A 12,179-nucleotide genomic window follows, 5' to 3' on the forward strand; every position below is an offset into this window, starting at 1 on the left:
ATAATTTTTTTTTATATTTTTTTAATTTCATCGCAAATTATCTGAGATAACACTCACATATTATATCTTCCGTGATTTAAATCTTATAAAAATAAATTCTTTAATAAAAATATTAGCTTACTGATCGTGACTAATAATATATCATACTATTAATTATTCTTCTTACATCTAATTCAATATATATAAGGACGGATATACGATCGAGAAAATAATATAAACGGTTTTAACGTGGTTGCGATACGAAATTGGAGATTTGGTTGAAGCAAAAATGAAATTTTATAAGTAATTCCAATACATTTGACAAGAACACAAACCTATAAACTTGTTATGATTGAAAAATTAAAATTAAAAATTCTATAAACTTGAATTGAATCTCCTTGTTGGAAAAGCAAATGAAGGGGGAAGGTGTATGTATACATCCCAACCAAAGACTAATAATTCTTCCTTCACCAATTATTTTCTTCTCTTTGAATTAGTGGGTTGCATCTACATACAGACATGCACTCACACACAGATACATACATAGCTACATACATACATACACATATATATATATATATGTATATGTATGTATGTATAGTGGAGAAAGTAGTACAGTCTGTAATTAATAAATATCCAGCCTAACACACTTTGGCACTTGTCCAACTCATGCTTTGTATTTAAAATGCTTGACAGCTTTCAAAACTTAATTACCATTTTAAAAACATAATTAATTAAATGCTAATTATGCACGTGAATACCCTTTAATTTTTTCTTAATTACTTTTTAATGCCAAGCAAAATCACGTGTCACATATAAAAAAAAAAAAATTCATAATGCATACATACAATAATTATATTTTTATATTAATTCAATTTTCATAATTTTTAGTCACTCAATTTTTAAAATATCCATCTATTTCTTCCCTTCGATTTAGTTTGATTCTAAACGATGGACACTGAGCGATGCACGTAAGCGGACCGAGCCAATGATCGTACCGTATTACTAATGCCAAGCGTCCTTATATTGTTAAAAAATATCATGGCTTAACTAATTTAAGAGTCAGACTGCGTCTACCTCGAGTTAATCCGATTTGCAAAATTAAATGTAATGGATACTGGATGTAATAACAAAATCAGTAATACTGAGTGCGTGTCTAGTAATAGAAATGCAGCTATGATGTTCGAAATATATTGCGTGTGACTTATTATCATGTGAAAGTACGTGTTTTGATTGCGTGATAAACATACGTATTTCTACCGTTATAAAACCACGTATGAAGATTTGTGTAAAGACTTAGGGTTTGAGCTTGTGCTTCTGGTAGCGAGAGTATGACCAAAGATAATGTAGTGACATATATTATACTGTATTTGCTTTTCATTGTCAATAAATTATCACGTTAAAGTGACTGCGTTTAAGCTAAAAATAATATAACGAGATATGTTATATTGTATTTAACAGATAAACACACATACTAAAGAAATTTAAGCTTATCACATAAAAATGTGTGTTCCAACCCGTGAATTTAGTTTTTGAAAGAAATACTATGAAAGATTGAATGATATATACGAGATACGTTAATCAAGTGAATTGCCGAGGCTTGACCGAAGCCTTTCGTTTTTTTATTCTCTTACTATCTCTTTATGTTTTTTTTTGCCCCCCTCAAGAATATACATATTAAAAATTATCTCTATTTAAATATTTTGTTCTTGAGATTTTTCTTTCAATATTTTTTTTTTCCAAATGAAATGAAAAATCTATTTTCTATATATATATATATATATATATATAATGCAATAATAATAAAAATAACTAAGGGAAGAATATTTCAATGTTTATATAGGTCTTTATTATTATTATTATTTTTTTGTGGGTAATATTGTGTATGTACTAATGATAATTGCAAAACATATATATATATATATATATATTATTAGATATCACATCCAATACTTCCTAACCGAAAATAATTATTAAGTGTTTGTCATCAACAAATAATTTAGACAATGAGTTGCAAATTAGATGACGATTTCTTCAATCATTCCACCACTATTTACTAATGATTCTAATTAACAACTTAATTAAATCCCAAAAAAATATCTAATTACATAATTAACTATTTAATTAATTCTAATTAATTATTGTATGCATTATATATATGCGCATACAATATGTATATACAAATATATATATATATATATATATATATATACACCCCGTGAGTCACATTCTGCATAATCTCCGTTGCTGTACCTTTCCCCAGTCAACCACCCTTCACCTACCAGAGCCAACCATCCCAATTGATTAATTAAAAATTATATTTCCAATTATCTGTGAAAGGTGGCTGGTAATTCAACTCATTTTAAGTATTGAAATGAGGATCTTTTTAAGTATTGAATTATGTATTTTATACGGGTGAGAGTTCGAGTTTTTGAGCTGTACAACCGGATGATTTGTATATTCAACATTTTCTATGAGAGTGGAGGTTCGAGTTGTACGTTCTATACGAGTGAATTCAAGTTTTATACTGTGTATCTTATATGGGTTGATGTTTAAATTTAAACTATACGTGTTAATGATTTGTATTTGCAGTTATCTTTATGAGAGTAGAGATTCGAGTTTTGACCGTATATTTTATGTGGGTGGATGATCAAATTTAGGACTGTATTCTATGTGTCTTTGTTAAAAATCTAGTTTATGATTGGTTACAGTATCGTTAATGTATATGTATTATCTAATTAGTAAAAAAATATATGGGTGAGAATTCGAATTTTGAGTTGTACAACCGGATGATTTATATATTCAACGTTTCCTACGAGAGTGGAGGTTCGAGTTGTACATTTTATACAAGTGAATTCAAAGTTTTATATTGTAAATCTTATACGGGTCGATGTTTAAATTTGAGTTATATGTCTTGATGGTTTGTAATTTTAATTCTCTTTTACGTATCTTTATTCATCTTTATGAGAGTAGAGATTCGAGTTTTGACCGTATATTTTATGTGGGTGGATGATCAAATTCAGGACTGAATTCTATGTGTCTTTGTTAAGAATCTAGTTTATGATTGGTTACAGTATCATTAATGTACATGTATTATCTAATTAGTAAAAAAATATATGAGTGAGAATTCGAGTTTTGAGTTGTACAACTGGATGATTTATATATTCAACGTTTCCTACGAGAGTGGAGGTTCGAGTTGTACATTTTATACAAGTGAATTCAAAGTTTTATATTGTAAATCTTATACGGGTAGATGCTTAAATTTGAGTTATATGTCTTGATGATTTGTAATTTTAATTATCTTTATTCATCTGTATGAGAGTAAATATTCGAGTCTTGACTCTACATCTTATGTGGGTAGATAATCAAATTTAGAATCGTGTTCTATGTGTTTTTGTTAATAATTTATTTTATGATTGGTTACGAATATTATTAATGTATATGTATTATCGAATTAGTAAAAAGTATATGGGTGAGAATTCGAGTTTTGAGCTGTACAACATGATGAATTATATATTCAACATTCCCTACGAGGGGTGGATGTTCTGAGTTGTATATTCTATACGAGTGAATTCAAGTTTTATACCGTAAATCTTACGTGGGTATGATATTTTGTACTTTTAGTTCTCTTAGACGTATCTTTTACTATTTACTGTACATCTTATACGAGCGAATGACCAAATTCAGAACTGTATTCTATCGGTCTTTATTAAGAACTTATTTTATGATCGGTTAATGTATATGTATTATACATTATATAAATTGTAATGAAAGATAAAATTATATTTAAATTATTACATGTTTATACATATAAAATGATTTAATAATAATAATAAAAAAAAGGTCATAGTCAGAGCCAGCCCATGGGTTGAAATTATTGAAGGAAAAAGTTAGAAAGGGTGCTTTCAAGAGACCCAGCCCACCATCATTACTACAATATATATATATATATATATATATATATATTTCATATACGTAAACATCTTTCCTTTATATATTTTAAAAGGAAAATAAACAATAAATTAAAGGGTCAAAATAAAAAAATTTAAAAAAAAAAATTGGGTTATAAATTCTCTTTTTCATCTACTTCTCTTGTACTTTTTTGCAAGTGCCTCCAATTAGGTTCTTCTTTAGATTCATTAAAATTATATATATATAATTATATATATACATATATATATATATATAAAAGCAAAGAGTTATGTCCCATTTGTATTTTCTATAATTGGGTTAGTCCTTTTCACTCCACTAAATGGCGGCATATGCTCCAATTATATGTTCATTTTCTATATACACATATACACACACATATATAATATATATATATATAAATATATATATTATACATACCCACACACTCAATTCTAATTATTTTATGTTTTGGTGACGACCCATCAACTTAGGAAACACTTCTAGTCTTGTCATGCATCATATAGTAATTATATATATATATATATACACATACATATATATGTTTGTGAAAATGATGAGTATTTTTTTTTATTTGCTAATAAATTAATCTTCTTGAATTTTGTATTGTGGGGTTAAGAATTGAGTAACTCTAACAATCTTGGACTTCGCAACTTCACTAATTATTGAATCTTACCCACACAAAAAATCATATGGTATTAGAAATAGTAAGATAAATTTAAAATTTTCGATTTTGTTCAATTAATAATTTTATTTACATACCCAATTGTTACCATTAATTTTATTGTTATTTGATATGTAGTGTAAGTATATGTATATATATATATATACATATATTATATTTGAATGGTAGCAAAGAGTAGCGTGTGAGTTACAAATTAAGATTAAAATATTTGATATTACATTTCTATCAAGGATCTACATGTATGTGTGTTCAAATTTGAGTAGACAAGAAAGGACATTGGTCTACACAACAAACACACATATATACATATATATATATGTATATATATATATATATATATATATATGAGATCACAAACGTAAGTTCTTTGTCTTCCCCTCCTTCAATTATAGAGGACTTAACACAAAGAGGGGATGTGAATGCCAATAATTATATACTTAACGACATAGACACCTTAATCTCATTATATATGTGTATGTATATATATATATATATATACATATATTGAGGGACCCATATCTCATAATTGATTACTCTTTGGATTAGTTTTGAGTTTGGTTTGATCTTATTATTATTGTCATTGCTTTTTTTTTTTTACTAATCATCAACTTGATATGCACATAACATGAGGAGATTGATGAGCTACCTTTTCTTTATATATACATACATACATACATACATATATATGTATAAAGTAGATATTTTATTGCATGTTCATCAACAAGTTACTTGTTAATTTCACATAATACTTAGTTTAATTATAATATAGTGAAAATGCTCTTAACTTTTTTTTTTATATGAAATTATGTAACTACATTCGAAATAAATTTCATTTATTTGTAAAGTTATATTTATTTTAATTACATAAGTGTTGATAGTTCTATCTAAAATAATTAAAAATTTGAAGGCATATGAAATTTTATATGAATTTAAAATAATATATTATAAATTTTGTAAAGGAAATTAAAATTTTTGATGGAATTTTAAATTCAATGTTTAGTCTTTTATTGTTTTAATACAAATAAGATATGACTTTAGCGATACGTCCGTATGAATAGATTTAAATAGGAATCACTTTAGGAGATTTACTAGATCAATTTTTAATCATATATTTCTTATCTTGTGTATATATATATGTATATTTGTATCAAATCAATAAAATAAACGAGTTGATATAATTTTTATAGAGCGTCGATCTTATTTTTTTTAAATTTTTTTTGTCAATACTTAACCGATATGACTAAATGAGGTTCTGGCTAAAACCCTGCCACTGAAATTTTCTAACATGAACAACAGAAACAATTTTCAATATTTAACTATAATTCTATTTGATCCTTTCTCACTTTTTCTTTTTCTTTTTCGAAAAAAAAATTCTTTTGATGATCCAAGAAAAATTCGTCTCAAATCCTCTCAATGAAGATAATTATCTCACTTGGGAAAAGGCTATTATCGATGCTCTTCGTACTAGAAACAAACTTTGTTTTGTTGATGGTTTTTTTTCCCCCGAAGCCTTTAGTATACTCACCAATTTTTCATGCATGGGAGAAATATAATTCTATATTGATACCATGGCTGTTTAATCCACTTACTAGAGAACTACAAAGAGGTCTAGTCTATTTAGAGAGTCTATAAAATATGGATCAATCCTGAAGAAAGAGTCTCTCAAGAAAATGTGTCACACGTTTAGCAACTGAAACTAACATTATTCCTCTTGTAACAAGAAAATTATTATGTCGCCATTAATGATACCAAGTTAAAGGGACTTTGGGATGAATTGCGTGCTTATTATATGGTTCTCCATTTTAATATGGTGTTACTAAGAAATTTCTCTTTAAATGTGAACAAGGAAAGGTACGCTGATCTTTACTTTAACTTAATAACATATTTAATATAATGCGTTCTTAAATCTTAAACAGTGAACTTTTTACCTACTTTTTTTTAATACATAAGCCTTGATCACTCAAGAAGAGAAACAACTATTACATTTTTCTGCTAAACATGTTGGTGAGACTGTTGCCTTTGTTGAAGTAATGCTAACACACGTTCCAAATCCAAAAAACTTTGTATATATTGCTATAAACCAAGTCATCTTATATATGGAAGCTTTAAACCCATCAACTATCTTGCTAATCGGCAAACACTGACTACATCTAATTATCTTGGACAAAAGCCTTGGTCTAACCAATTTTCACGTATTAGTCATGCTATTGTAGTTCTTAGTGGGGTCTTTAATGATCAACACACTCCTCAACCGCCAACAATGTGATTCAAGCCAAAGATGAATAAATCATCTTTTGTGTGCCTATCGATCAACCTTATAATGACAATACGTAATCACAACAACCATTTGTGCTCACAGCAAAACAATGTCAATCACTTCTCTCTCTTCTTAACCTTGGTCAAGATGGTCAAGTTCATGTAAACAATAAGATCTTTCCAAATGAAAATCATGATTCTAAATGGATAATTGATAGTGGTGCATTTGATCATATCATATCTTCTTCATTTAAGTTCCTCTATTCCACTTCACTCACTCACCCTTTACTTGTTCAATTACGTAATAAGTTTTCTATTTTAATTTCTTATGTTCGTCACGTGAAAGTGTCTCCAAGCTCCTTATAATCAAGAATGTTACTTATATATACCTAAGTTCAAAAGTCACTTATTGTTTGTTGATAAATTCACTAGATATCATCTCTTAAATGTTGTATAATCCACTTATTGTGAAATGAGAGATGAGATTTATTACTTGAAGTCTAGTGCACACATTTATCCTACTTCTGTCGAGAGCATTTGATCATATCAACAGTCTTGTTAAGCCTTATTTCATCTCTTGTTTTATTTATCTTCTCAGTTTCATTAAAAATCTAGTGACATACTAGACTCTTATGATATTTATCAACACGCAAAATTAACAAGAAATCAGTTCCTTGTCAACGGAACACATGTCGATACTTGTTTTAGTTTAATCCATTATGATATCGGGAGGTTTACAAAGTTTCAAGTAATTCTAGTGTCTTTTACATCCTCATTGTTGTTGAAGATTTTTCACATACTATTTGGACGTATCTTATAGCTCATAAATCTGATAGTTTCAAGTAATTCTTCTTTGTTACGACAACTTTTTCATACTTAAGTCATTTTACATCAAACTTCACGTGTTAGCACTCCTCAACAAAACGAAGGAGAACCCAAGCATGCCACTTATCAGCAGTTGCTAGCTCCTTCAGTATCAAACAAGCTTACCAATTTCATTTTTGAGAGAAACAAATATTTTTTTCTGTAGTATATCTAATTAATTATACCGACACTTTGCTTTTTTCGATAGCAAATCACTTTTTAAGATATTATCCTCTCATTTTCACTTAAAAGTTTTTAGTTTTCTTTGTTATACGCGTCAATTATGAGGATTAAACTACAATAATGGATTAAAATTAACCTACAGCATATCATTAGAAGCACGCAATTATGATCACTTTTTAAGTTCATTGTATCTCTATTATATTCATTAATTTATATAGTTAGAAAATATTTTATCAGAACTAAAAATAACTAAAAATGCATTTTCAAGGAACAAAAATTTGGAATACGCCCAATTGAAAACATCAAGAAAAAGAAAAAAAAAGCATACTTAAAATATTTTATATTTTTAATCTCCCGAACCAACCGATAAATCGTATATAAACTTAGTCCGATGCGTCTATCTGAAATATTGATTTAATCCGAACTTTTGATTCGAACCGAGTTTTTACTCTGTGCTACAGAAACTAAAAGGTTAAGAGAATCATTTTTGAGAAATGGGTAAAATTTGTATTTTGAGAGGGTAATAAGGAATTGTAGCCAATTCAAATGGGAAATTCCACAAAATACAACTTACATATACACACACATAGATATATATATTTATATGTATGTATGTATATATATATATATATTTTTTTAAAAAAGTTAGATGTTTCCTTGTTACCTTCTCAACAATAATGTTAGAAGTCAGCATTTTATTTATTATTAATTTAACCAAATAAATTAAACGTGATTAGTCTTCAAAGTAATCTTTTAATTAATTTTCAAATTAATCCAACTCCCTGGCCTATATAAACCCTTCTCTGCCTTCCATTTTTTCCTCCCCCCCTCCTCCTCCTCCTCTGAAAACCTCTCTGCGATTCTACTGGTTTTCTTGATTCCGGTAAAGATATATTCCTTTTCGATTCTCTATTCGTCTCTCTCTTCTTGCATTTTCTCCTCCGTCGATGATTCTTTTCTTTTCTTTTTTTTTTATTGGATCGTTTAATGTACAACTTTTTCCCTTTGAAATTTTTGTTCTGCGTATGGGATTGCTTTTTGCGGGGAAATCCGTCTCGCGATACAGCTATTTTTTTCTTTTTAGCTTAAAGCGGACTTTTAGTTCTTCCGGATGAATGTTCAAATTTCGAAGGGCCTGTTCAATGAATTTCTGTTTCTAGTGGTTGTGATTAATCAGTTCATGAACTAAATAAAGAGGCTTATCCTTATCACTTGGATTCCTCTGTTGATTGTGGTAATCTGAGTCGGCAAGGGGTCTTTGTTAGAAAAAAAAAGACAATACATATATATATATGTGTGTGTGTGTGTGTGTACGCATTTATCAGCCATGAAAATTTGTCGATTGAGGAACTAACGATTTGTTTAAACCGAATTTCAAGGTTGATTGATCCGCTGCATTATAATTTACTTCACCAAAAATGGAATTTGAGGACCGCTACGGATTGACACAGACACCAAAGTACGACTGCCTCTTATTTGGTAAATTGTTCTTCCTTTCCTTTCCGATTAACTCTACCATCAAAACCACACCAATCTAATTGATATTTGAATGGATTTGCAGATCTAGACGATACTCTCTATCCCGTTAGTTCTGGTCTTGCCAGAGAATGTGGGAAGAACATCAAGGGTAAGTTGTACGAGTTTTTGATCCAGTGATTATTTTTGGGGTTTTGCAGATTCTAAAATTACTATGTATATGTAGATTATATGGTTGAAAGGCTTGGCATAGATCAGAGCAACATTGTTGACTTGTCAAATTTACTGTACAAGAATTACGGGACAACAATGGCTGGCCTCAGGGTATGTAGGATTTTTTGTCAATTCTCAAACAGAGGTGTTGTTTCTTTGAGTCCTGACTTATGCGGGTTTATGATTTGCAGGCAATTGGATACGACTTTGACTACGATGAGTACCACAGGTACTTTTATCGTTTCTCATGTTATATATCTCATCATCTTCTTCTTAGTTCTTCCCTTCAGCTTGAAGATTCTATTCTCACAGATTATGCAGTTATACTTGTGATTAACCTTTCATTTTCCTTGTTTAACAGTTTCGTTCATGGGAGACTACCTTACGAGAACTTAAAACCAGATCCTGTATTGAGGAGTCTATTGATGAGTCTGCCTTACAGAAAAGTTGTAAGTACTGGTTTATAACTGGACACAGATACAAATAGGCCATGTGGGTTTGGTTCTCGTTTCTCATAACCTGTATTTTGTTTTTATAAATAGATATTCACAAATGCGGACAAGATCCATTCAGTTAAAGTTCTTAGCAAGCTTGGATTAGAGGATTGTTTTGAGGGAATTATCTGTTTTGAGACACTGAATCCTACCCACAAAGCCAGTGTTTCAGATGATGAGGATGACATTGAATTTGTGGGATTAGCTCCTCCTGCCAAAAATGATGTTCAAAGTGGCGAAATTTTCGATATACTTGGGCATTTTGCTCAGCCTAACCGAGCCGTGGCACTACCCAAAACTCCTATTGTCTGCAAACCAAATGAGGATGCCATAGACAAGGCTCTCAAGATAGCCAACATCAATCCTCAGAGAACAGTAAGTTCAATCTTTTGGATACCAACATGCTTATACACACATTGACTTAAGATTTTGCTATTGAAATTTCATTCCTACATAATTTTGCCCCTGCAGTTGTTCTTCGAAGATAGTGTCCGTAACATACAGGCTGGGAACCGTGTGGGACTTCACACTGTCCTGGTAACTAACTCCTCCGAAGCTTACTATATATATGCTTCCTTTTATGCTGAGTGATGATGATATATATGTATATGTTGTTTGTAGGTTGGCACCTCGCAGAGAGTAAAGGGTGCAGATTATGCATTAGAAAGCATCCATAACATCAAGGAAGCATTGCCGGAGCTGTGGGAGGCGGAGGTGAAGTCGGAAGTTGGTTACCCTACCACCAAGCTTCCATTGGACACATCTGTCAGAGCTTAGATTTTCTGTCATAGTTTATGCCACAAACTTCAATCATGTACTTGTGGGGATTGTAGCATCTCCCATTTCCTACCCAGATCATGTAAATGTTTCCTTCTCATCATATATATATATATATATTTATATATATATAATCAAAGAAATTTTAATCTTCAATGAAACTTGTTACAATGCAAATTTATACATTATAAGTTGTAACCTAGCTTGGGATTTCTCCATCTCTGCAAATAACACAACCCCATGAATCAAAGGGAATCAACCTTTCAAATTACTGTAAAACACAGATTAATCCGATTAATCAAATGAAATCAACTGCATATATAATTTACCCATTTTGGTGTTCAATCAACTCTTAATGAAAACTCCAGATTCAAATTCAAATCAAATGTATATATACACAAGGAACTTAGAAAATAATAAGGGACAAGAACAGGTACCCAAACTTAGTAATGTTAATCAAATTCTGTTCTCTTGCTTCCTCAAACCAGAAGACAATGGCGACCTGTTGATTCTTCTTGTTTAAATATCCCTTCTTTCTCGACCATTTCTCTTCTATTCCCCATTAACAAAACCCTAGCTTCCCAAATCAAAACCTCTCGAATCAAATCAAAGAGAAGATTGAATTCTCCCTTTTCCTAGAATCCCCTCCACCCAGGCCTCCCTCCCGCCCTCTCCATTCTCTCCCTTCCTCCATTTTAACCTTCAAAACATACAAGGACCCTCTCCAGACGACTGTATCCAAACTTCCCCCTCTCCTCTATTCAAATCTCAGCCGTCTCCTCACATCGAGCGAATCACACTCTTCCTCCTCCAAGCAACTAGCTCCCCCTGCCCTTTCTTCACCCCCCGTCCGCGTGTTCCTCGGTCTGGCTATCGTCACCGACCCTTCTTTCTGCTGATCGAGGAACCAGAAGAAGAAAGATCGTTAAGCTGAACTGAGTTCTGAGAAAAAAATGGGCTTGGGTTAGAAATGTCTTAGCTGGGCCGAAACGAAGGGAGATAGATACAAGATTTTAACCTAATACCCATATATACATTGTATCTATCTACGTGCACGCATAGTTGATATTTACGAATTGATGATCCTTACTAGAGCTTTCTACCTATCATTTGGCCAAAGTTCATACTTCAGTTCTTGCTGAAATTGGAACCTTTTTTCAAGAAGCAGTTTGTGATTCATGCAAAATCCAATAAATTACTTTGTTAGTACCTCTTTGTAATGTCACAAAGAGAAAAAATTTATACTCGTCGTTTTTAAATAATTGAGCATTCGTTGTATCTCTATTTTCAATTCTCGTAAATTTTTTTAAAATTTTCTTTCT

At 30.6% G+C, this 12,179-nt stretch overlaps 1 protein-coding gene across 2 annotated transcripts; it reads left to right on the forward strand.

Annotated features, from left to right (window-relative positions):
- The first annotated feature begins 8,642 nt into the window (after positions 1–8,642).
- On the forward strand, positions 8,643–11,042 carry LOC110807553 (Haloacid dehalogenase-like hydrolase (HAD) superfamily protein). Of its 2 annotated transcripts, none has more exons than XM_022032702.2 (9): positions 8,643–8,780; positions 9,277–9,376; positions 9,459–9,524; positions 9,600–9,697; positions 9,778–9,815; positions 9,948–10,035; positions 10,129–10,455; positions 10,552–10,617; positions 10,702–11,042. In XM_022032702.2, exons 2-9 carry the CDS (start codon positions 9,316–9,318, stop codon positions 10,855–10,857), a joined length of 900 nt encoding a protein of 299 aa, XP_021888394.1. In that variant the 5' UTR covers positions 8,643–8,780; positions 9,277–9,315; the 3' UTR covers positions 10,858–11,042. The 2 variants fall into 2 exon arrangements, with proteins under 2 accessions (XP_021888394.1, XP_088065597.1); XM_088209471.1 differs by lacking the exon at positions 8,643–8,780 and adding an exon at positions 8,945–9,131.
- The last annotated feature ends 1,137 nt before the right edge of the window (positions 11,043–12,179 follow it).

This window comes from Carica papaya, chromosome 8 (genome assembly GCF_054855325.1).
Source record: "Carica papaya isolate Zhongbai chromosome 8, ASM5485532v1, whole genome shotgun sequence".
NCBI lineage: Eukaryota > Viridiplantae > Streptophyta > Magnoliopsida > Brassicales > Caricaceae > Carica > Carica papaya.